Raw genomic sequence first — 27,297 nt, 5'->3', positions numbered from 1 at the left:
TTTTCTCTTAAAGATCGGAAGGTGACCCTTATTTACCATATATACCCTCGCATTGGGCCCCCAATTTGCTAAATCCTCAACTGTGGATAATATAATTATGCCGCAATAGTTAGTCTGTCTGGAACTAAGCTGAGTTAAACCACATCACTGTGTGACACTTCAATACATATGAACGGCCGCTACGCTAATACGATTTTGTTTTTCTCTCCCTGTCTCGCCATCGACCTGAGGACAACGAGACAAACAGACCCAGTCCCGGTAGATGTGAAAGTCGGCACACCTCTGATCTACTGGCTGTCCTTCAACGTGATGCCCAGCTGATGTCTGACCAACGATCACCGGCAGAACCGCTTAATCTCCGCTAAATCTCCTTATCCGTTCTCCCATGGGTTTTTCCCTCCTAGGACTTATTTTTCCTCGGATAAAAGCCCGGGGTTTTTTTTCTCCTAGGGGGTTTTTCACCCCGGGGAGGCAGCCTTTTTGGGCTTTACCTAGCTTCCTCTTCTAGACGTTGCTTTAGTAATACATGCACTTATAATATTGAGTCATAGCCGCAGCAAATTTAACTGCTCATGCTATCATGTATTTTGTTGTGCTATCTGTCGTTTTTCTGTGCTTTTCACTGCTTTTATTTATGTAAAGCTGCTTTGAAACAATTGACTTTTGTGAAAAGCGCTATATAAATAAAATTGAATTGAATTGAATGATTTGGAGGCTGCTCTTGCCTGCCTTAGGGCTTCAATGACTGAGAGCAGCGCAGTCTCAGTGGAGTGACCGCTTTTGAAACCAGACTGATTGCTATCCAAGAGGTTATTTTGTGGGAATAAAGAGGAGAGCTGGTTGAACACAACGCGTTCAAGAGTCTTGGCAATGAAGGGAAGAAGAGAAATGGGTCTGTAGTTCTCTAGCATAGCAGGATTGAGTGTGGATTTCTTCAGCAGCGGGGTTATCCGAGCTTTTTAAATGCTACGGGGAAGGTGCCAGTGGAAAGGGATTAATTAATAATGTGGGTGAGAGCAGGGATAACTGACGGAGAGAAGGCCTGAATGAGATGGGTGGGTATGGGATCTAGCGGGCAGGTAGTCGGATGGTTAGAAGTCAAGACCATGGAAACATCTGCTTCAGATAGGAGAGAGAAGGAGGGGAAGGGAGCAGGTCTCAGAGGTTTGAGCATGTGCAAGAAGTGGCGGCTCGGAGAACTGACTGCTAATAGTTTTCGTTTTCTTCAGAAAAAAGGAAGCAAAATCATCAGCCGTTAAGTCGGACGAAGGTGGGGGGGCAGGGGGACAAAGAAGGGTAGAGAAGGTCTTGAAGAGAGTGTGAGAGTCAGGTGAGTTGTTAATCTTTAAATGGTAGTATAGGGTCTTAGCAGAGAAGACATCCGTGGAGAAGGAGACAAGAAGAGACTGATAGAGGCAGAGGTCAAAAGGATCTTTCGATCTGCGCCACTTCCTCTCTGCAGCCCTGAGTGGGGAGCGATGCTCACGGAGAACCTCAGATAGCCAAGGAGCAGTTGTGGCCCGGGATGGTCCAGATGTCAGAGGGCATAATGTGTCTTAGCAGGATGTAATGCTGCGTTCCAGGCAACCTGTAACCCGTAACTCACGACTTCAAAACCACGACTCACGACTCTGAACTGGGAGTACATCGATCTAGTACGAGTTCACGGGTGGGAAGTCACGGGTTTGACTGCCGTTCCACTGCACTTTCACCGGTAGAAGGTTGTAAAAACATGAGTTACAGGCTGCCTGGAACGCATAGGGTCGTGAGTCGTGGTTTTGAAGTTGTAACTCACGGGTTTAAAAACCTGCCTGGAACGCAGCATAAGAGTGGAACAAAGTGTGTCGGTGGCATTGTCAGTATCTAACAGAGAGAGTTGGCTGGGTTCGGGGAGCATGGAAGCGATCGTAGAGGATAAGAGGGAGGGAGAGAGCGTGCGCAGGTTGCGCTGAAACGTGGCCAATGGGGGATCGTGTGGAGTGACTGGGGGAGTTAGGTCGAGGTCAAGAGTAATTTTTTGAATTCTTTGAACTCCTTCAGAATTCTTTGATATTTGGCTAAATAAAAAAAGGTGATGATATATTACAAAAGAATATCAGAATATTATGTAATGTCAGGAGATTGATTTGTATGTGACGATATGATAAACCAGGAAGTTTATATAACATGGGGTTTAGGGTTTTTTCAGTTTCAAATTTTACAGGGAAAATGATGAATGACTATCGATTACGTCAATCATGAAATAGAGTCATTGACAAAGCTCAAACTACTTGAACTCTGATTGAACTTGCTCGGACCTTTTGGTATTATATTTAATAAATTAAAGTATCACTGCATTTGTTCCTCTCTTGCTTGCCTTTTTCAGACATAACAAGTATAGGTTTCAGAATTAAAACCTTGCCACAAAAATGGCTCGATAGTGCCAACTACATAGTTTTAACAAAGCAGCTTTCACACTCTATTTCATGTATGAAATTCAGTAGGCTAATGCATTGTTTCTCAACTCCAGTCCCCCCAGAATGTTTTAGATGTGTTCCTAAATAAAACACCTGTTTAAACTCTTCAGCCCCCTTCCAGAATATAAGTGCATAATTTTGTTCAGTTTTTGTCATTTCCAGGCTTCATACTTTAACAAACTCCACTTAGAGTTTTAATCAGATCACCGTGGGGAGTCTCATCCCAAGGCCTTTGTGATGCTAAATTGGGAAAATCTTAACTTCTTGTTGCAAGGCGTGTCCATGGTGCCCATGTACAGTTTGATGTTTCTTAAAACTTTAAGGGTTTGTAGTACCCCCTAAGTCTACAGTTTTGCAAAGCCTCACCTTGATTGGCCAAATGCTAGTGCTACTGTGATCAAAAATATTTTATAAAACAATCATAACTTTTGAATCATTTGTCTTATATCATTAGAAATTATATCTGAAATGTTTATTACAGTAAAAATACCGCTGTATGGTATTTTGTCCAAAACCTACTTTCGAACTAGTCTTAGGTTTTTACCTTATCCAATCCAACAAATACAAATTGAAGTGGGAATGCCGATAAATATAAGAAAAAGTAAAATTTCGACTAATCACCACAACATCATGCCCAAATGTTTGATGTTGGTGGGGCTGCTTTTACTTACTTGGCTATAACTCTTGGTAGGAATAAGATATTAACACCAAACTTGGTATACTTATGTATGGGCCCAAACCGAGGTCACATGGAAAGAACTGTGGAGCTTGACCAGTTGTAGGAGCTATAACATGAGAAAATATAAAATTGGCTATAACTACAAATTGGTTGCCTGTGCGTCATTGTTTGACGAGTCAGACAATGTTCACGTGCCTTGTGGTTCGAGTCCTGCCTCAACCGGTCTATTCGATGAAAAGTTGATAGACCGTGGGCGCTCGTGCACAGGCACTTGTAGTCTGGTGTATTTGGGTATAGCGTTCCCCATAGCGTCAGCTCTCTGACGAAGCGTGAAGTTCCCTCAAAAGGGAACATCTTGGGTTACATATGTAACCCTTGTTCCCTGAGAAGGGAACGAGACGCTGCGTCTCCTTTGCCATACTTCCTTCATACATGTACACCGAGTTCGGCATATGCCAAAATAAAGTGGAAATAAAGTGTTTTTTTAACCACATTATATTATATCAAATACAAAAAATTTGAAATTTTATGAAATAGGTGCACTTTGAGATTAAGTTTTAAATCAATTTAGTAAAACTCAATCTTAAATTAGTTATGCAATGTTTTAACGAACAAAACATTGCATTCTTCAATTAATATATTCATTTGTATCTGAATAAATACTGAAATAACATTCTAGAGACATGTTTGTAGCAGCTTGCAGCTGCGTCACATGTTTGAGGTTGGGTGGTCTGTGGTTTAGTGAGTGCAGTGACACGTGTGTTGGTGATGCAACAGTTTGGATTGCAAAGGATGAGAGAGTGTCGATTGGACCCTTATTCCGTTGCTCCTTGAATGTTCTTTGCTTTCTCCTGCTTCTGTCTTCAATCTACAGGGTTAACTGTAAGCACTGTGCATGGTGATGCACTTGATGTCAGCGTGCAAACCTCCAGTGGAAACAGCCATCTGTGCTAACATGGTATGTGTTCTGTGCTTCTTCTGAAAAAATGTGGTTAAACTGTGACTTGAGCTCCCTGTTTCTGTTGCTTGCAAAACCCAAATGTTAAGACAATGACAAGTTTTGTTTGTTTTTTGTTCTTTTCACAGTTCGAAGTCACTCATGACTTCCTGTATACAGTTTAACACTGAAAATATTAGGTCTCCTGCCAAATGAGAAACGGTTTCCTGTTTGTGCATTCTTGTTTTGAGACTTGAGCTATTCACACCTCTGCAGATTCTTCCCACAGTTTTGAGGCAGTGCTTTTTAAAATATCAGTACCATCTACAATTTTGACAGCTATGCATATAATATTGTTCACAACAATTTTTATCAAATAGTAAGATCATAATCAACATAATGTTTATGCATGCACTGTATATTTAAACTTATGGCTGAAGCTAACTTAGTTCTTCAAAGTTATTTTTATATATTTGATAACATTGAAATAACATAGTGCTCATATATGACCCATTAGTGATAATATAGTGATCCAATAAATATGGATAAAACTGAGATCATCATTATCGGTACTTCACCACTTACTACCAGCACACTAAACGTTATTTCCATATCACTCCAATTTTATTAAAAACTCAATTGGCTTCCAGCTGTATATCGTATTAAATACAAAATGTCTTACTCACATTTCAATCTCTACACAACCTGGCTCCTCGATACCTCTGTGATATGCGTCTATCTTATACTTGTTAGGTTCCTTTGACTCTGGCCTTCGCCTTGCTTTAATGAAAATAGATCGTTCAGTGTTTGTGCAGCAAAGCTGTGGAATTCACTTCCCCAATCACTCCGTTGTGTCAACAACATTTCTGAATTTAAATAATTACTTAAGGCTCATGTGTTCTCTGAATGTTATAATCTGTAAGATGTTTTTCAAGTTCTCTTTGTTTTTTGTCTCATTTGTATTGTGTTTTCCTCTCATTTTACTTTTATCTTCATCTGTTATTATTTGTCATTTCTGTTTGAGTTTAAATATTGTTTGTGCTTCCCCTTTTTTAAACTTTTTAAATATTTTAAATGTTACACTGTCTCACACTCTACTATTTATAACAGAGGAATTATTAAAGACATAACATCTAACCTGCTGGTGTAATACAGTTTATATAATCAAGATGCAAAAAACTTTTAATATCCAAGAGATTATACTGTGCCTACAATGTGTACGACAGACATTAAGAATGATTTTCAATGTTATGACATTTACTGCACTTCAATGTACAGAATGAAAATGCTTGGAGTCTACACAGGGTTGTTGTAAATTGTGAAAAAAGTTCAGAATTTGGTGGTATAGCTGCATTAGCCTATTATTACTTAAAGAGCGATGACTGTCCATGAGGTTTTGTTGACAACAGTGCCACCTGTTGGTCTGAACAGATACTGTACTATTTTACAACCTGATACATAAGGAGGATCACAGCTACATTTAATGGAACAAATCATGTGTAAAAAAGTGCTAAAATGCCATGGACAGACAGATTTCTTGTTCTGTGATAACAAATTAAAAGTGAAATTTATCAAATAATTTTCATTTGATAAACAAAAATGACAAGTGAAACTTTTCAAGATCAGGGGCTTTTGTCAATACGTTAGGGGCTTAAGCCCTTGAAGCCCCTACTCCCCTACTTGGAACGAGGCAGTTGAGGTAGTGACAACTGACAGATTCCTAATCTTACAAAAGATGACGCATTTTGGATATCCTGTGGCTTTAACATCTGGCATGTTGTCAAGATTATGTACTTGCTGCTTGACACATGAATCTTCTGGTATTTGTCAGGGACATGTCAGCAAAGTCAAAGTCAAAGTCAAATTTATTTCATCCATACAAATGGAAATTACAGTGCTTACACACACTGTCATGCTCATACAAACAAATAGCACTAAAATATAATAAGCTAAAACATTAAATACACACGCATACAACTACGAAAACTCTACAAATGTACGTTTAAAATGCTCATTATGCTGCCTAACTACTTGTGGTATAAAAGAGCAGGCATACCGCTTAGTGCGTGCCACTGGTGGTCTTAACCGCCCACTACGCTCCATGACCTTGTTGTCCAAACAAGCATAAAGAGGGTGACAGGAGTCCTCCATAATCTTAGCTGCCATTTTCTCCAGGCGGTCATTTAATTCACAAAGTATTGCATTTAATTCACAAAGTATGCTTATGGCATATTCCTGCCATAGCCGCGGGAACAAATTTGATCAGAGGGGTGCTGGGCTTAATGCTGCGGGGATGCGGTGGTGGATTTTTCACAAAATCCCAATATTAAACAGCCCAAACAAACCACACTCACTTACAGACTACCATGCAAATTAATGAGGGCATAGTTATGTGTGAACACTCAGAGCTTATGATTACGTAAAAGTTAAAACCATCTAAGATATTTAACTGCTGCACAGCGACAGCACAAAAACCTGAGTCTTACCTTATGATCATGGACTTACTATTGGTCTGACTGGGCTGAGGCTGAGCGGACTGAGCCAATGCGAGCGAGGGTTGTAAACAGGCCATCCAGGGTAAATAAAAGCCTCCGACACTGAGGCCTATGACCAAACGGTGTATTTATTATTTATTATTATTTCAAATAGAAGTACACATGCGTTGAATCACTTCTGCTACATTGGCGGGAAAAGAGTTAGCAGTTCATTAATCAACAAATTACTAACTATCATAGACTCAAGTTCACACAACATTCCGTTTTTGCCTCGTCAAAAATATAGAACAGCAGAATGCATCTCCGAGCAACCAGACCATAGTTTAGCTGTAGCCTTCATCCTGCTGCATCATCAACAACATCCCTCTAATTTTTTGATCCAAGTAACGTTGAACAGCTCGATGTGGTCCTTCTGCTATTAGACTCTAATTCATTTTTAGATGTCCTTTTTTTATTCTGATGGATTTGTAAATAAATCAGATATTATTTTCTGACTCGCAATACTTGGGTCGCATCACATCATTCACGATAGATCTACTTATATTTATTTCTCAAAATCACAAACAACATTTGACCACATCATATAACAAAATTATATTTTGAACAATTTTATGAAGAAAGGTGAAAAATTAAAAACCTGTTGGAAAACAAAAACTTTTAATTTAAATTGACATCATATAATTTTAAATTGTCTTGCTGTCAGCAGGGGGTGCTGCAGCACCCTCAGCAGCCCTAGTTCCCGTGGCCATAATTCCTGCTGACAATTGCTTTTGTACCAAATAAAAAAGTTTCATCCTATCTATATTTTTTCTCTACTTAATGCAGTTCTAAACGTAGGCTCGGGAGGAGCCTAAACATTCAGGCCTGTCAATCATCATCATCATATATATAAAGCAGCCTTCAGGCCTTCCTGTCCAGCTGCTTTCTTTTCCGACATCCCTCCTCCTCCCCATCTCCTCCTTCACTCTCTCTTTCTTCCTCTTTGCAGTTCCGTTGCAGGGGGTTGAACTTGTGGCTCGAGCCCCAGCCTCAGGTTCGCTCTCTCTGAAGGTTCAGAGCTCAGGTACAGAGCTCCCTTCGAGGACAGCAAGCCAAGTTTGTTTACCATTAATCATTAAGACCTGAATGCGCAGGCGAACTAGTGAATAATCTCTTAAATATGGGCATTTTCTTTAAAAAATTTTTTTTTTAGCAAAAATCTGAAATAATTGCATTTTGTGAAGGAATTTTTTAGAGATCAGATTTAGATCACAGAGTTTAAAATTAGTAAATAATGTTTTGGCTTCAGTTTTTCATTAATTGGATAAGTGTGCCATCTATTAGATTATAGCGGTATTGCAGATTAACATAAAAATTCTTCAGGAACACGTTTTTTATGCAAATGTTTTCTCTTAATGGATGGGGATAACTCATCAATGACATGGAAAAGCTGAAAGCTTGGTGAAAGCTTTTTAAAATGGGTTAATTGGGACAAAAGTGAGGCTTATTGGGCAGGTCAAAGGCCTTCTAATAATCTTCCACATCTGCCAGGTGGACTTAGATAGAAAACAGATGGTTTAAGATGTTAGGTATTTATTAGGTTCTAATGAATTCCAAAAGCTAAACTGGGGAGGAACATACAAGTGGTCTACATAACAAAAAAAAAAAAAGCTAAGTCAGCACTACTTGCATTCGTTGTGGTGGACACACTTGCAGAGAGCATCAAGAGATATGCTACAAGTCCTGCTGGAAAGACTGAACACACACACGTACACATATACACACTATGGGCCCTATTTTAAATGATCTAGGCGCATCGTCTAAAGCACACAGCGCAGGGTCTAAATGAGCGTGTCCAGTGCCACTTTTGCTAATTTAACCACGGGGAAAATGGTTTGTGCGCCGAGCGCACAGTCAAAAAGGGTTGTACATATTTTCCTAATGAGTAATGGATGTGTTTTAGGCGTAACGAATAATAAACCAATGAGAAGCAAACCCGCGTTGTCGTCCTGTTTATAGGCGCATATTACTAATGCGCTCTTTAAATAACAAAAAAACATATTGCGCCATTGACTTTAGACCAGGTTTTTGTTGGTCAATGGCGTAGTCTATTTAAGTTGCCTCAAAATAGCAACGCGCCAAGAATGCGCCTGAACACACCTCATTTTCAGACCAGAACGCCCATGGGCGCAAAAGGGGGCGCAAATGCATTTGCTATTTAAACCACGTGGCGCAAAACGTGAAAATGATAATTGCACAGGGTGGAAACTAGCAAAAGACACTTGCGTCGCGCATTGCGCCGGGTGTAAGATAGAACCCTAAAAGTTAGTTTGATTGTTTAGTTCTCCATTCATCCTCAACTCTTGCTTCATTGTTCAGTTTATTTGAAGTTGTTTTTTCATTTTGGTTCATTTGGTTTGGCACGTATGGTTGGGTTGCGATTTTGGTGCTTTCGTGTGTCTTGTGAATAGTATGCCATACCGACCTGTTTGCCACTGAACCTGCATTAACGACGACAGTGGGGCCTCCAGCCTTAGTCAAACGGGTTAGCACGTATGGTCAAATGGGTCGTCAGGTTTCATTTTCTCTTAAAGATCGGAAGGTGACCCTTATTTACCATATATACCCTCGCATTGGGCCCCCAATTTGCTAAATCCTCAACTGTGGATAATATAATTATGCCGCAATAGTTAGTCTGTCTGGAACTAAGCGGAGTTAAACCACATCACTGTGTGACACTTCAATACATATGAACGGCCGCTACCCTAATACGATTTTGTTTTTCTCTCCCTGTCTCGTTCTCGACCCGAGGACAACGAGACAAACAGACCCAGTCCCGGTAGATGTGAAAGTCTGCACACCTCTGATCTACTGGCTGTCCTTCAACGTGATGGCCAGCTGATACCTGACCAACGATCACCGGCAGAACCGCTTAATCTCCGCTAAATCTCCTTATCCGTTCTCCCAAGGGTTTTTCCCTCCTAGGACTTATTTTTCCTCGGATAAAAGCCCGGGGGGGGGGGGGTTTCTCCTAGGGGGTTTTCACCCCGGGGAGGCAGCCTTTTTGGGCTTTACTTAGCTTCCTCTTCTAGACGTTACTTTAGTAATACGTTCACTTATAATATTGAGTCATAGCCGCAGCAAATTTAACTGCTTATGCTATCATGTATGTTGTCGTGCTATCTGTCGTTTTTCTGTGCTTTTCACTGCTTCTATTTATGGAAAGCTGCTTTGAAACAATTGACTTTTGTGAAAAGCGCTATATAAATAAAATTGAATTGAAAATTGAATTGAATTAAATGTTGTTCATAAATCTGATGCAGGGAAAAAATTTTAGTTTTTTTTTTACACAGACACATGCACGCACGCACGCACTCTCTCTTACTCTCATATGCTGTTATACTCCATATAACTCAACGAACAAGGCAGAAATTAAGCTCTATTTTTTTGCACAGGCCTACTAGAGGGTTAATAGTGCCACATGGTGATCAACAGTAAAAATGACAAATTTTACCACCAACAATCAAGAATGCTTGATAAAAAGGTGTCATGACTGCAATCAAAAAATGTGGTTATAATGGAAGTCAATGGGGCAAAAACTACGGAGCCCGTCTCATGACATGGTAAAACTTTTTTTAAATCGTGGCCACGAATTAGCAATTTGTTCCCACGAATTATTAAATCGTGCCCACGTTTTAGTAATTAGTTCCCTCGTTTAAGCTAAATCGTGCCCACGTTTTAGTAATTCGTTCCCTCGTTTAAGCTAAATCGTGCCCACGTTTTAGTAATTCGTTCCCTCGTTTAAGCTAAATCGTGCCCACGTTTTAGTAATTCGTTCGCTCGTTTAAGCTAAATCGTGCCTACGTTTTAGTAATTTGTTCGCTCGTTTAAGCTAAATCGTGCCCACGTTTTAGTGCCCAGAATTTCATTTAAACCATCGGGACATTAACACAATGCTAACACATCTATTAAAAGATCAAATTCACTATACACATTATTAATGACGCATACTAAAAGCAGTTTTATAAATTTTTGCCCAGAATTTCATTAAAATCATCAGAGCTCAATTGCAGCTCAATGCATTAATACATTGCTATTAAGGATACAATTCATACACCTGGGTCATATATAAATCCAGTTTTATTAACTCTTTCCCAGAATTTCAAAAAAAACATTGGGACATAACGTGAGCTAACGCATTGATACAGTGCTATATAAGGATCAAATTCATACATCTTGGGTCTTAAAGCGTTTTATTCATTCCTGCCCGGAATAATAAAAAAAAACATCCGGACATTAACATGATGCTTAACGCATAAATACATTGCTATTTAAAGATGAAGTTTACTATATACCTTATTAAGGAGTCATACTTCATATACAGTTTTATTAATAAAAAAAAACTAAACAAAACCTTAGGGGCATTAACATGACGCTTAATGCATTCTAATGCATTAAATACAGTGCTATTAAAAGATCAAAATCACTATATACCTTATTAATAAGTTATATACATATTCCGTTTTATTTATTCCTGGCCAGAATTAAAAAAACATATTGGAACATTAACGTGACGCAGTAATTAATTAAACTAAATAATTCAGTGGCTTAAATATCACTAAAATAAATAATTAAAATAACTTAATAAAATCTCTTTATCACTTGGGTGATTTTTTTTAGTTGGACAAACCAAAATAGATGATTTAATATAAAAAAATAAACAGAAATTTTGTGTAAAATGTACAGATATTATTTAGGTGTATGCAAATAATATAATAATAATATAATCAAATAAAATAAGCATTTAACTAACAGGGCCCGGTTCCCCAAAACGTTCTTATCACAAAGTAGTCCTTAACCAATTCCTTAACCTCTCTCTTAAATCTATGGCACGATTCCCAAAACGTTCCTACGCTAAGTATATCTTCTGTAGAGTCACACTTTCGTAAGGTTGGTCTGGGCCGGGTTTCCCAAAAGCATCGTAAGGCTAAGTTGATCGTAAAAACGATCGTACGAGTCATCTTAAAATTACGGGCCGTTTCCCAAAAGCTTCGTAACTTAAGTAGCACTTGAAAATCATCGTAGATCTACGAGTGCTCTGGAGTAATCGTTCATTCATAAGTGCATCGTAAGACAACAGAGTTACAAGGTCACCTGCAGGACAACCAGCAAATTGCACTCCAGCAATGACGATAATGTAATGTTTTAAATGTATATATTTATTGATTCTTATTTGTTTATTTGTTTAAATTACTTTAATATAATATATTTAAAATTAAAATAAGAAATCAAATTTAAATTACTAAACATAAATCAATAAAGAATTTGGTAAATTTTGGTAATAGTTGGTACTATTAAATTGATAAATGGTTCCTACCAATTGCTTCTATAATTAATCTACAGTAAAAATTATTGTTTTGAAATGAAATGGCATCTGATTAAGGAAACCAAATAAATATGTACGGTACAATGCAATAATCCCTAATAATAAATAGTAATTAAAAACAAATAATAATCTAAACTATTACATAAAATGCAGAAGGCATTTCGCAGTGGGACGAGTCCTTACTAAACACGGAAAAGAATATTTCATTATGCACAAATTATTAAAACATTTAAATAATTTTAAACAAATAATTGTTAAATGACAAAATTTTATAATATTTAGTCATTAAACAATAATGAAAAATATTATAAAAAAACATTAGTGCACATCAGCTGAAGATCATCAGCCTAAACAAGGTTCTGCTACAAATTCGAGTCATTCTATAGGTGACATTTCAGCACTTGACAAACGGATAGGGACTCGTAAGTAGCACTTAAAACCCAGCTGCGAGCGATCGTTTCACGTGCATCTTTGGGAAACGCACGTAAATGAACAACGAATGTTCGTTAAGCAGCTCGTAGAAAGCTCTCTTAAGTGCTAAGTGTAATCGTTATCGGGAAACCCAGCCCTGGACCATTCATAAGCTCTCTTATTTGTTTGAGCGCAAAACGCTATTGCCGCAGTCTTTAGAAATCAGCGCAGCGCAGTACAAGTCAAACTATGGTATGCTGACAATGATTTTATGTTATGGACATTTTTAAGACTTCTAATAAAATATGTTTGCAATGGATACAGGACTATTTATGCAGTTGACTTTATTTGGTATCAGAACTAATGAATCAAAGACGGCGCCGGTGTTTGTTCCTCATTGAAGTCTGTTCCCTCTATGTTTATAGCGTTTTCATCACGTTACATTTATAATTTATTTAGAAAGATTAAAGATTTCAATTGGTTATACTAAAAAGCAATAATATCATGTATTCTATTATACAATTTATTAAATATTTCATATTTGACAGTTTTATGTCTTTTAACATATAGCCTGTCTTTTTCTTTTCTTTTTTTCTCTACTGTTTGTTTTAAAACTGTTAAGTTTCCAAACATAATAAATATATATTATACATATAATATGATTCATACTGTAAAAATAATTGACTTACAATCAAGAACAGTCAAGATACATTACATAAATGCACACATGTACATCTCAGTAGCCATTAAAACTTTCAATGTATATAAAGAATAAACATATAATGTGATAAAAAATGCTATAAAAACACTACACTAAAAAAAAGGGAAAACAAAGGGGGAACAGACTTCCACTGGGGGGGGGCACCTCGTTCATCTTATTATTTTATTATTAGTAGAAGTTTTTTATTATTATTATTATTATTATTATTATTATTATTATTACTACATGGCACTGTAAAATGCTTAGTACTGATTGGCTAGTCGCAACATTCAAAGGTATTTTATTCCTTGAACAACCGCCTGAAACACAGCCTCACCCAGGTGCTGCGTGCGAGTCACGTTAACAGGGAGTTTAACACCTTCAAATTATACAGAATAAATATTCATAATTAATAACGTATATGAGATTGTATTTACATTTATTAAGCCGAATGTTCGTCTTTTGACTTTTAACTTGTTTTAACGCGTCTGGCTTTCACCCATTATGAAACGTATGTGTTCCCAGAAGGTTTGTATTTCTTAAAAATAAGCTAATAAAGGACATAAAATCTAAATGTTATGTCTATATATTTATTCGTATAGCAACTAGCCGTGAAATAAGCGGGATTATTACAGCCGGCCAATTTGTTGTCACAAATAAATCCCTCATTATAGTAAAACCATAACTTATCATGACGCTAAAGTGCAAGACTGAAAAACTCACGCAAATCATAAAGACCAGTACATAACCAAATAACAGCAAAAGAAAACAATGTCACTGACATATCTAACACCAGAATGAACTATGCATTTTACCTTTAGAAGAGTTGCAGGCGACAAGAGGACTTTTAAAACTTTTTAAGAGGGTCCTTTTAAAATGTCTTCGTCTTGCTCAAATGCAGAGACTTAGCCTACAAGTGTACATTATTTAGATAGAGAATGAGTTCTCACGCATGGCGATTGAGACCCCGAACGTGACATTAACTTTCAGTGCAGACATAACACTGGGGATAGCTTTAAAAATGTGTGTTGTTCAAATGTAGTGGCTGCGTGTATGTAACTGGCTGACTATGTTAGCATTGCATTGTGGGTTAGTATTTTAATTATTTTATTTTATTAATTATACTCCTAATTTTAATCAGTATCCGTTGTATAACCAAATTTATTTGCAGCACATTTTTAAAATTATTAAGTTCATTATTATTTTGAGAAGTAAGGGGGCACAGTGACTCAAGTGGCCGGGCCATGCCCCCTAGGGCCCGCTTGTGGCGCCGACACTGTCGTCAACCCTTAAACCTTTTAACATTTTGCCTGACGTGGCTAAATAAAACGAAATATGTATATGACTCATTAATAAGGTTTATAGTGATTTTTATCTTTTAATAGCACTGTATTTAATGTATTAGCATGCATTAAGCTATATTTTTTTAATATTTATTAATTGAATTAATAAAACTAGGCTATAGTATGACTCATTAATAAGGTATATAGTAAACTTGATCTTTAAATAGCACTTTATTAATGCGTTCAGCGTCACGTTAATGTCCCGGTTATTTAATAGCCTACTGGGCATGAATTAATAAAACTGTATGAATTTGATCCTTAGCACTGTATCAATGAGTCAGCTCACGTTAATGTCCCAATGTTTTTTATGAAATTCTGGGCAGGAGTTAATAAAACTGTATATACACGACCCATAAGGTGTATGAATTTTATATTAATGCATTGAGCTGCGATAAGCATGTTCCAATGATTTTAATGAAATTCTAGGCAGGAGTTTATAAAACTGCATTTTGTATGCATCAATTTACAACAAATATTAAGGACATTTATTAGAAATAATCTGTTAGTTAAATACTTAATTTATTTGATGTATACACCTAAATAATATTTACACAATAATTACAAATAATTACACAAATTTTCTTTTTCTTTTTTTGTCATTTATTTTGGTTTGTCCAACAAAAAAAATCACCCAAGTGACATAAAGAAATTTTATTAAGTTATTTTAGTGATATTTAAGCCACTGAATTATTTAGTTTAATGTATTACTGCGTCACGTTAATGTCCCAATATGTTTTTAATTTCTAGGCAGGAATAAATAAAACGTAATATGTATATGACTTATTAATAAGGTATATAGTGATTTTGATCTTAATAGAACTGTATTTAATGCATTCGCATGCATTAAGCGTCATGTTAATGTCCCTAAGGTTGTGTTAAGTTTTTTTTTTATTAATAAAACTGTATGTGAAGTATGACTCATTAATAAGGTATATAGTAAACTTAATCTGTAAATAGCACTGTATTTATGCGTTAAGCATCATGTTAATGTCCCGATGATTTTTTTTTCTGGGCAGGATTAATGAAACTGTTTAAGACCCAAGATGTATGAATTTGATCCTTATATAGCACTGTATCAATGAGTTAGCTCAAGTTATGTCCCAATGTTTTTTGTTTTTGTTTTTTTTAATAAACTATAAATAAACTGTAACTTATACACGTAAGGTGTATGAATTGTATCCTTAATAGCAATGTATTAATGCTTTGAGCTGCGATAAGCGTCACTAATTCCGATTATTTTGATGAAATTCTGGGCAGGAATTTATAAAACTGCATTAAGTATGCGTCATTAATAATGTGTATAGTGAATTTGATCTTTTAATAGATGTGTTAGCATTGTGTTAATGTATGGAGGACGAATTGTGACGGTTTAATATGAAATAAGAAATCAATTAATCAATTTAATAATTCAAACATAAAAATGGAAATAAATCAAACACTGTTGAATTGAAAAAGTAATAGACACATTTAAAAATGTTTTTTGAATTCATGCTTTAAAATAAAGTTAAATAGCTTTAAAATAAAGTTAAATAGCTCAATAAAACTGTGAATTTGAAAACCATTTTATAAACTGAAATATAAATAGACAATTTTAAAACTCTTTATTTAATTCATGATTTAAAACGCAAAAAAAGAAAATTATAAAATAGAACATTAATATATAATTTAAATGGCCATTTTAAATTGCGTTTTTAAAAAGCATTTGCCAATTGCTTTTATCGCCCTATTTGCCGAATGCTTTTCATTTTCGCTTTGCCAAATGCTTTTCTCTAGCCAACTGTCAATCAGGTAAGAAAATGCCATTGGACAGTACATACGTGTGGCCATATGGGGGCAACCAATCAGCTTTCGCCTCTATTTGAATAGCCAAACCTCACTCGTTGATGTAACACGCACGGTCATTGGACAGTGAGAAAATTACGACATTACAGCGGGAGGTTGACAACACAAAATGGCAGGTGAATCTGAACGTGTTTGGAGAGTGATTGTTGATGATTTGTTAGCTTTAGCTGATTTCTGCAAAGAAAATTCTTCTCTCGATTATCATTTTATATATAGAAGAGTATTACAGTTAAAGGACGACGTTGCAAACGCAGCGGATAGATGTGGTTGTACAATAAATGAAAGGATTTGGCTGAAGTTTGGTGAGGCACAAAGTATAGTTCAACGACTCAGTCTCTCGCAATGCAGCAGTCGTCATGCTATGATTGTACATCGAAGCATCCTTGAACAACACCAATCGTTGGATGTAACGGCAGAAGAGACGGCAAGATGTGTTGGTGTGTCGCTAAGGACAGTCCGACGTAAACTTGCACAGCATGGTTTAAGGTATGTAAAATAAAGTGTTTTATTAAGATGGGCAGGTCGATCCTAAAATGTTTTTGGAAAGAACGTTACCATGTCTTGAACGGCATGCCAGCATGCGTTAACTAACGTAGTGTTCAATCGCATGACTAGTATTATATCTTAATATTGACTACAGTTAAGTTGGTTTAACTCCCTAATGTGTGTGTTTTAAAGGCAGTAAAGTTTGAATTTGTATTATATATTTATATTTGTATTAAGTTTGAATTATATTATTAAAATTTGTGTAATACATGTCTGACTGTTAAAACATCCTTGTTTTTAGGAAACGTGACTTGTACACCTTCATTACAAATGAGGAGTTGGATAGAATAGTGGCAGAAATACACCAGAGATACCCTAATGCTGGCTACAAGATGATCTTGGGACACATAAGATCCAGGGAACTGCGTATACAAAGTAGGACATTTAGCAAATAACATTTTAATAATGTAATGTTTCATCAAGGGTTTAAAATTAAAGGAAAACACCACAGTTTTTCAATATTTGTCTATGTTCTTACCTCAACTTGGACCAAAAGGGATAGTTCACTTTAAAATGAAAATTCTGTCATCATTTACTCATCCTCGTGTTGTTCTAAACCTGTATGAATTTCTTTTTTCTGATGAACACAACATGAGATATTTTGAGAAATGATGGTAAACAAACAGCAGTAAGTGACCATAGACTTCCATAGTAGGAATAAAAATATGATGGAATTTAATGGGTACCGTCAACTGTGTGCTTACCATCATTTATCACAATACTTCCAAAATATTCCTACTATGGAATAAATCGCATGTGATTGTCATGTGCATCTCGTCAGTAATGCCAGTTCCTTGATTGGTAGTAAATCGCCATCAGCTGCTTTTTAGATGGAGTAGCATTAACTACACAGAGCCATAGTTCACTGACAATCAGGGCAATTTCACATTAATTTATCCCCTGCGATATGGCCCAGCTTGTCATGGAACTACTATGGCTCTGTGTAGTAAATGCCGCTCCATCTAAAAGCGATTTACTACTAATCAAGGAACCGGCATTACTGAGGAGATGCGTGTTGTATCGCATGTGATTTATTGTGCAGCCCTAGTAAATGATGACAGAATTTTTATTTTAAAGTGAACTATCCCTTTAATACATAACTATCTTTTTTCAATGCGTGTGTTTAATCTTTGTACAGCGCGTTGTGAGTGTGTTAGCATTTAGCTTAGCCCCATTCATTCCTTAGGATCCAAACGGGGTGAATTTAGAAGCTACCAAACACTTCCATGTTTTCCCTATTTAAAGACTGTGGATAAAAAATGAGAACTATATTGTATGGGAGCACTTAGTTTGCAGCACTTTGACCTCTGGTGCAGTAACATCATCACTCCTGTGAACTCCCCCCTCTCGCTCAAACTCAGTGAGAGGGGGAATGATGATGTTACTGCACCAGAGGTCGAAGTGTTGCAAACTAAGTGCTCTTCCGCCATACAAAATTGTTATTTTTTTTTTTCCCTTAAAAAATGGCAAGTGTCTTATATACTTGAACATAGCCATCATCACTATGCAAGAAATTACAGTGTGCTGGTTTGTTTTGGTCCAGTTTAAATTATGATGGAAAAACTTATGTAAAATGCAAGATCTAACATACAGTATGAATATTGTTATCTGTTACAGGAGAAAGGGTTTTAGCATCATTAAGACGAGTAGATCCTGAAGGAATGGAACTACGCAGGTTACGCCTTAGGACATCTAGACGCCGACGTTACAGTGTACCAGCTCCCAACCATTTATGGCACATTGATGGGAATCATAAACTTATTCGGTTAGTGTTAAACATTTATTTGTAAATGGATAATGATTAGTAATGGTCACACAGACTCTGAACTTACAGACCTAGGGAAAGTTGCAGAAAAATAACCACTAAATTAAGACTGTGTCTTAAGCCGGAGATATCATGCATTCTGACTTCTCATGCTTAACATGGTCAGCTTTTTAAAAAATGAGTTGGACGTATGATGTAGTATTTCTGTACTTGATACACTCCTACACTTACAGAGTGTTGTTTTATGCACTCAGCTTCCAATTATGTTATAGGGGTCTTACTTTCTGATAGGTAATGAAAATGGTTTAGGCTATCTCAGATCTGTCTTTTACTCCTAAATCTACAAAGAACATTAAAAAAGCTGCATTTTTGAGCTTGCCCTACCTGTTGTATGTAATGATTCTTTGTTTTGCTTTTATTGACATAAATCAGGGATGGGCAACTTCGGTCCTGGAGGGCTGGTGTCCTGCAGAGTTTAGCTCCAACTTGCCTCAGCACACCTGCTTAAAAGTTTCTAGTATGCCTAGTAAGACCTTAATTGGCTGCTTCAGGTGTATTTAATTATGGTTTGAGCTAAACTCTGTAGGACACCGGCCCTCCAGGACTGAAGTTCCCATTCCTAACATAAATGAATATGTGGTGCAGGAAGCCCTCCAGGACTTCAATGTTGTAGTCATTTCATATAGTTTTTGTGTGCTTGTTTGGGACATTTCATTTTTTTAATATATGAGGTATTTATAGTTGTGTTCTTAAATTACTTACTTTCAATGCTTTTATTTGCAGATGGAAAATTGTTATCCACGGGGGAATTGACGGCTATTCTCGGCTTGTGGTTTACTTAAGATAAGGGGGGAGAAAATGTAATGTTTGCCCGCTTCATGATACAAACCAGAGGAATAAACAGACATTCACACATTACAGGAAGAAGTGTGCACAACCAGAGGTAGGCTTGTTACCCTGTGACCACATGAATAGCAATGAATAATTTTGCTGAAATTATCACGTTTCTTTTTTTAAATTAAGAATTGAGCGGCTGTGGAGAGATGTCTTTGACCAAGTAATAGACCTCTTCTACACTACCTTTCGTCGTATGGAAGATGAAGGATGGCTTAATCCGGACCAGGATGTGGACTTGTTTGCCTTGCACTGGACTTACTTAATTCAGAGGCATCTACAAGAATTTCAGAGTGCCTGGAATAGTCACAGTTTAAGAACCGAAGGCAACAAAACTCCTCTGCAGCTCTGGTCAAATCATGAGAGGGATGCTTCAAATCAGGTAATTTTGCAGTGGTTTAACTTTTGCTTTTATGAAAGCATAACATATGTTTCATTTATGTTTATTCACTGATAAATAAATCCATCTGATACAATGGAAAATCAAAAAGTAGAAATTGCAACTTAAGGGCTGTGACAATATATTGCTTTTTTGCTTTTGCAAAAAAATCAGATGCACGTTAAAAACTCTTCTCGCCGTGATTTATGGTTGGGCAGACTTTCTACTACAGAAGAGCTGTGCCTAAAACGCAATTGAATTTAGAATCTAGATTTTGACATCAGAATATATCATCGCAGCCATTAATGTTTACTGGAGTAAAGTTAGTTTTGTATTTTCGTGACGCATTCAGTAATGAACGGCAATGAGCCCAAAATAAAATATAGCTGCAAGCAGCGATGCCGGGGTCAAGCCAAAAAGGGCACAGAATGAAGTATTGGTTGATGACCGTCATGATTTAAGATTTAAGAAGTTTTCAGTAGATTAAGGCAAATATAGCCATTTTTCAAATCTTGAGTGCTGTGTAGAAACAATGGGTTTTGCCTCAGGTCATGTTTGTGATGACACCCACCAAATTTAATATACATATGCAATTGTATAGCCTCAAATGACTTGACCACTAGGGGGCACTGCACTAAAACAATAGATGGTGCCTCAGGTCACGATTGTGAAGACACCCACCAAATTTGGTGTACATACGATTAAGCAATGTGGAGATATAGCCTCAAATGACTTGACCACTAGGGGGCACTGCATCGAAACAATAGATGGTTCCTCAGGTCATGTTTGTGATGACACCCACCAAATTTAATATACATATGCAATTGTATAGCCTCAAATGACTTGACCACTAGGGGGCACTGCACTAAAACAATAGATGGTGCCTCAGGTCACGATTGTGAAGACACCCACCAAATTTGGTGTACATAGGATTAAGCAATGTGGAGATATAGCCTCAAATGACTTGACCACTAGGGGGCACTGCATCGAAACAATAGATGGTTCCTCAGGTCATGATTGTGATGACATCCACCAAATTTGATATACATACGATTAAGCAATGTTGATATATAGCCTCAAATGACTTGACCACTAGGGGGCACTGCACTAAAACAATAGATGGTGCCTCAGGTCACGATTGTGAAGACACCCACCAAATTTGGTGTACATACGATTAAGCAATGTGGAGATATAGCCTCAAATGACTTGACCACTAGGGGGCACTGCATCGAAACAATAGATGGTTCCTCAGGTCATGATTGTGATGACACCCACCAAATTTGATATACATACAATTAAGCAATGTTGATATATAGCCTCAAATGACTTGACCACTAGGAGGCACTGCACCGATACAATAGATGGTGCATCAGGTCATGATTGTGATGACACCCACCAAATTTGGTGTACACATGATTAAGCAATGTGGAGATATGGCCTCAAATGACTTGACCACTAGGAGGCACTGCACCGATACAATAGATGGTGCATCAGGTCATGATTGTGATGCAATTTTGCAGTAGTTATAAGCAAAAAAAAAAAAATCACTTTTCAATGACTGTTATGACATATAACTCATAGACATTTTGACACTTGGTCAGGTGGAGCTGGGGTTTGAACCACCAACCTTCCGATTTGTAGACAACCACTACTGCCAATGTGCAAAACTTTTGCGAAGATATAGCCGCAAATCCATTGCGGCATGCTCATCAACATGCTCAAACTAGGTGGCGCTGTTCCGAAACTGTGCACGCACCCTCAGGTCATGACTGCCATCAAAACTACCAAATCTCATGTGAATATGTTTAACTTTGGCGAAGATACTGCCTCAAATCCGTTTGTTCCCACGCTGCGTAAAATTTGTTGACGCGGTGTACGGAAACGGATTGGCGAATCGACACGAATTCCATAACTTTTTGCCATGAGTGTCTCTAGATGCTACACACCCATTCTTTACGCAAATTGGACAAAAGCTCTATGACGAGTTCGAAAAAGTAGGTTTTACAAACAATTCAAAATATCGAAATAATTAGCATGACGGAAATGACGTCATATGGTGCAATCGAATTGGCATGAGCCAAGGAATCAGATGAAACAAGAATTGCGTTTCTATGACGTATGGGTCAGCAGTTATAACCAAAAATGCAAGTGAAATTTTGGACTGTTGGTGGCGCTATAGGGTTTGACAAAGACACTCCAAATTTGGTGTGGGGACTATTTGGAATGTCCTCTTTGAGTGTGCCAAATTTCATAACTTTCCGACAAAAAAAGTTAAAAATCAAAATGGCCGACCCCCAAAATGGCCGACTGAAAACCTTTTGGTATCGTTTGACTCGGCATGCCTCAAGGAATCTAACAATATCACTTGTATAATTTTAGACTCAAGTTTGCAGTAGTTATAAGCAAAAATAGCCATTTTTCAAATCTCGTGAACACTAGGTGGCGCTGTGATGAAACTGGGCACGAACCCTCAGATCATGACTGCCATCAAAACTACCAAGTGTCGTGTGAATACGTTTAACTTTGGCGAAGATACAGCCTCAAATCCGTTTTTACGCACTCTACGTAAAATTCGTTGACGCGGTATACGGAAACGGATTGGCGAATCGACACGAATTCCATAACTTTTTGCCATGAGTGTCTCTAGATGCTACAGACCCATTTTTTATGCAAATTGGACAAAAGCTCTAGGACGAGTTCGAAAAAGTAGGTTTTACAAACAATTCAAAATATCAAAATAAACAGCATAACCGAAATGACGTCATATGGTGCAATCGAATCGGCATGAGCCAAGGAATCAGAAGAAACAAGAATTGCGTTTCTATGACGTACGGGTCAGCAGTTATAACCAAAAATGTAAGTGAAAATTTGGACTGTTGGTGGCGCTATTGGGTTTGACATAGACACTCCAAATTTGGTGTGGTGACTATTTGGAATGTCCTCTATGAGTGTGCCAAATTTCATAACTTTCCTACGTACGGTTCTATGGGCTGCCATAGACGCAATGGCGGAAGAAGAAGAATAATAGATAATAATAATAATAATAATAAGAAAACTATCAATCTCAATAGGGGTCTCGCCCATTCTGGGCTTGACCCCTAATAATAAGAAAACTAACAATCCCAATAGGGGTCTCGCCCATTCTGGGCTTGACCCCTAAAAATATTTATTAAAAACGCAAAGCTGATAATGTTTCACAACCTTCATTAACATTAGTTTCTGTTGATATAATATCCACTGATCAGCAGAAGCCATCACAATCTCAATTTGTAATAGCTTTTTTGTAAAAGGTCCTATAAACAACAAACCAGTGTCATTCTGTACAGGTGGACAGGGGACAATTTTCACAATAACTCTTTTTACCCCTACTGGTGAAAAAGCAAACTACATGTCTAACAACACTCTTTGGGGCAGTTTCCCGGACAGGGATTAGCTTAAGCCAGGACTAGGCCTTGGTTTAATTAGGAAAATAACTAGTTTTAACAAACATGGATTACTAAAAACATTACTTGTGTGCATTTTGAGGCAAAACAAAGGGCACTGATGTATTTTAAGATATGGCAGTGCAATTTGTTTTCCGTTTGGACAGCTCTTACATTTGTGTTAGTCTAGGACTAGTCTAATCCCTGTCCAAGAAACCGCTCATTTTTGTAATAGATTTGTTCATCGGCGAGACAGACACATCAAACCAGTGTCATTCAGTACAGGTGGACAGCTTTCACAACCTCTCTTTTTACCCCTGATGGATGCTGAACTGCATGTCTAACATTAACACACCAGTAGGGGTAAAAGAGAGATTGTGAAAGCTGTTTCTCTGTACTGAATGACACTGGTTTGATGTGTCTGTCTCACGATGGACAAAGCTATTACAAAAAGAGTGTTAATGTTAAACATGCAGTTCCTGTTTCGCTGATGAACAAAGCTATTACAAAAAGAGTGTTTATGTTAGACATGTAGTTCGCTTTTCACCAATAGGGGTAAAGAGATTGTGAAAATTGTCCCCTGTCCACCTGTACAGAATGACACTGGTTTGATGTTTATAGGACCTTTTACAAAAAAGCTATTACAAAAACACCGCTCATCAAGTTACAACAAAAAAACTAGGGATGCACCGATACCACTTTTTTAGAATACGAGTACTTGCATTTCAGTACTTGCCGATACCGATACTGAGTACTTAAAAAAAAAACATGATTTAAATTTACAGGTAACAGCTTTAGTCATATAATTTAACAAAAAAAACAAGGGACTAGTTTGGAATTAAGAACATGTATTTAAAATGAAAAGCATGTTGTATGCAACATATTACAGAATAAATAATTATTAATACATTTAAACTGTGACAGTGCAACTCAAGTATTTTTTCAGTTTGTTGTAAACTCTGCCTCTTTGTACAACATGCATGGCATTAACCCCTTACACGCCGCTCAAACATAGACATTTCTCAGACTGTGGTATCGATCCCTGGTATCGGGGGACTTTTAATGAGTACTTTAGAAAATGTGGTATCGAGGCCAGTACCAGTATCGGTGCATCCCTAAAAAAAACCCCTGCACTTTCCCCACGGTCCCTTACTTGCAGCTCCGCCAAGAGAGAGCTTTTCCAGCACAATTGAGATTTTGACGGCTTCTGCGGGTCAGTGGTTATTATATCGACAGAAACTAATGTTAATGAAGGTTGTGAAACATTGTCAGCTTTGCTCTTTTTATAAATATTTTTTTATTATGGGCTCATTGCCGTTCATTACTGTATTATGGTCTCGTACACACTGCAAACTTTCAGGAGTGACAACCGCATTAAAATGTGGGAGTGAATCCCCTAAATATTTGTTCATGTCTGTACGGAACAAGACTCACTCCCGAAAATGTGATGATTGACACAGAAATAACCATAGCAACGTTCTGCGGTCTAGCGTGCTTATCACTCACAGCTTTGACCAGAACTACCTGTATATTGCGGGAGTTAATTCAGTTGTAGAATGCGGTTGTGAGTCCCGTAAATTACTGAACTGTGTGTGTATAGAACAGGATTATGCATTAAAAGGTGAAGTGACAACCGAATTAATATGCAGTGTGTACGGACTATGTGTCACGAATATCCAAAACTAACTTTACTCCGGTTTAATGTTTAGTCTTCTAAATAATTTTTATTGTAACTGTTGTAGATTGATATTGATCAGGCATGTGCAGATGGGGGGGCGGCGGGTGCCCAAGCACCTGCCCCTTTACCCCTGGATGACCAAAGTGCCCTTTTTGTCAAGGCATTTTTTTGTAATTAAATGCCCTTTTGTGAAGGCCTGCCCAATCTAACTATTAGTAAAATTAATAAAAAATAATTTAGCCGAAAATAAAATTAGTCACATGATGACGTATTGACCTTTTATTGGACAATCTCTTTAGGGAAAGCTCACAGCGCTAGCAGCGCCCACACGTGCACGACACGGTGCGCAGTACAGGGAGGATCCCCCTCGAGCCGGCGTTGAACCGAAGCGGTATGCTTGTTATATTATTATTATTTTACAAGAACAACGTGAGGAGAGCATGCACAGCTTTTGTTTATTGCTGTCTGTGTGTATTAACATCTCTAGAACGTTAGATGCAAACAGGGCTCTCAAGTCTCACGCATTTCAGCCTTCACACGCCACACCTTGTATTTCTCACGCTGAAAATAAAACATTCTTCCCATATAAAAACAATGGATGAGGCAAAGGCAGGGACGTTCTCTGACGGAAGTTCATACAGGTAGCTGTCTCGAGTTTTTAGGTGTGCTCAACTTCACGCAGCAATGCAAGAACCGAAACGCACATGACATCAAAGTACCGCGAGAAATATTCTGGAAATCATACGGAGGAGTTTGATTTCAAATCGCTCTTGCGCTGTTCTAATGTCATCCACCTGTCACGCGGAGTTTGTTGGAAGAGCAAGATTCGATAAATACTGTAAAAAAACTCTTAATTTTTTTATCATATTGAATTTACGATTCCTGGACTCGCCTTTGATAAAAGACAATGTGAGCTGATGTTGGGTAATATAGCCATACTCGTGCTAAATTATTAACTCAGTCAAAAACTCTCCAGCTTTGCAACCAGTTTTAGTTTACCTGAAAACAAAGAAAGTACTAGAGGCTTCATAAAATGAATGAAAGGAGAGATGAATGTCATTATTTTATTGCCCTGTCATCAAGGCATCAAAGTGTGCAAAAACACAACACAAACACGATTCAAAACTAAAATATGTAGGCTACTCTCTTTGTATACAAATTTCGAACAGGATTAGAATAGAATAGAATTATATTTTAAATATGACAACAAAAACACAAGCCTGTAAACGTAATAATATCTTAATGTCACAATGCAATATATAATATCATATAATTTCAAAACTGCATATACTGTGTTGACATACACAAACACTAAATGAAATGCACTGTAAGTCGTTTTGGATAAAAGCTGCTGCCAAATGCATAAATATATAGATACTGTATAAAACTCAGTCTATATAGATTTTTTTGTCTCACTCTATTTGCAAGGAAAATAAAGAAAAACGTTACTTATCATCTTTCTATTCTATATTGCTTTATTATTTGTTTCAGTTGTGTGCTTGTGTGTCGGCGAGCAAAGTTCCCTTTTTATTCTTTGAGCACCTGCCCCTCCAATGGTCTCTGCACGGCCCTGATATTGATGAAGTCAGGGAAGACCTTCAAGGGCAACCAGCAGAAGGTGTTCATGTTCCTCAGTTGGATCTGCCTCGTGGCTTGACTGAAGAAGAGCTGGAAACATTACCAAACCCAGATGTACCATACTCGGATGCGTTATCTGTCTACATGAACACAGTTCTTGCCGTGAAACAAATGCTTGGTGAAATTTAAAGGGGTTTAGAAATTGTTTGTGCATATCAGACAGACAAGTTGAATAATTAGGAACATGTGGATTTCATTTATTTGTGCACCAACTGGATAAAATGCTTTGTTACTGCACAATAAAAAAGCTGAACAACTGGAGTATTTAATTGTCAAATAAAAACATTAGACAATGTTATTTAAAATTTAACCTTCACCCAAATGAAATTCAACTGCTAGGATTTTAATGCTACTCTAATTGTGTTTTGTGAAGGAAGTTATATGCACCTAGGATGGCATGAGGGCGAGTAAAACATGAGGTATATTTCATTTATGGTGTAACAATGTCTTAGAATAGCCACTGTTAGAATGAGCCAAGTTGAACAAAATAAACATGCATCAATTAAGTTTACATTTATCTTAGCTACAGTTTTAGCAAATCATTTAGTATGAACTTGACAGAAATTGTCACTGAAAAATAAACAGCTGATCAACTAACATTTCATTTTGTCCAAAAACAACCATAGTAAATTTCACACAAACACTATTTAAACTCCACCCAAAGTTACCTTATTTACTCATCCTCATGCCATCCTAGGTGTACCTAGCTTTGTAATGGCACTGAATTTTGACTCGATTCAATAATAT

The 27,297-nt window shown here is 37.2% G+C and overlaps 1 protein-coding gene and 1 long non-coding RNA gene across 5 annotated transcripts; both read left to right on the top strand.

Annotated features, from left to right (window-relative positions):
- Positions 1 to 3,684: 3,684 nt before the first annotated feature.
- On the top strand, positions 3,685 to 9,864 carry LOC135757491 (uncharacterized). The gene is made up of 2 exons (XR_010536270.2): positions 3,685 to 4,093; positions 9,358 to 9,864. It is a non-coding gene; the product is annotated as an uncharacterized lncRNA (long non-coding RNA).
- A 4,294-nt stretch (positions 9,865 to 14,158) lies between these two features.
- LOC135757467 (uncharacterized) lies at positions 14,159 to 26,976 on the top strand. 4 transcript variants are annotated; one of them, XR_010536255.2, is made up of 7 exons: positions 14,159 to 16,714; positions 17,016 to 17,149; positions 18,392 to 18,539; positions 19,323 to 19,482; positions 19,563 to 19,815; positions 25,212 to 25,303; positions 26,404 to 26,976. XR_010536255.2 is itself a non-coding variant. In XM_065272007.2 (6 exons), exons 3-6 carry the CDS (start codon positions 19,403 to 19,405, stop codon positions 26,567 to 26,569), a joined length of 591 nt encoding a protein of 196 aa, XP_065128079.1. In that variant the 5' UTR covers positions 14,179 to 17,149; positions 18,392 to 18,539; positions 19,323 to 19,402; the 3' UTR covers positions 26,570 to 26,976. The 4 variants fall into 4 exon arrangements, 2 of the variants coding, with proteins under 2 accessions (XP_065128079.1, XP_065128078.1); XR_010536256.2 differs by lacking the exon at positions 25,212 to 25,303 and having other exon boundaries at positions 26,404 to 26,966; XM_065272007.2 differs by having other exon boundaries at positions 14,179 to 17,149.
- Positions 26,977 to 27,297: the final 321 nt, after the last annotated feature.

The sequence above is a fragment of the Paramisgurnus dabryanus genome, chromosome 16 (genome assembly GCF_030506205.2).
Source record: "Paramisgurnus dabryanus chromosome 16, PD_genome_1.1, whole genome shotgun sequence".
In the NCBI taxonomy this organism is placed as follows: Eukaryota; Metazoa; Chordata; class Actinopteri; order Cypriniformes; family Cobitidae; genus Paramisgurnus; species Paramisgurnus dabryanus.
The sequence above is the reverse complement of the archived record's forward strand: the minus strand, read 5'-3'. Positions and strand labels throughout refer to the sequence as shown.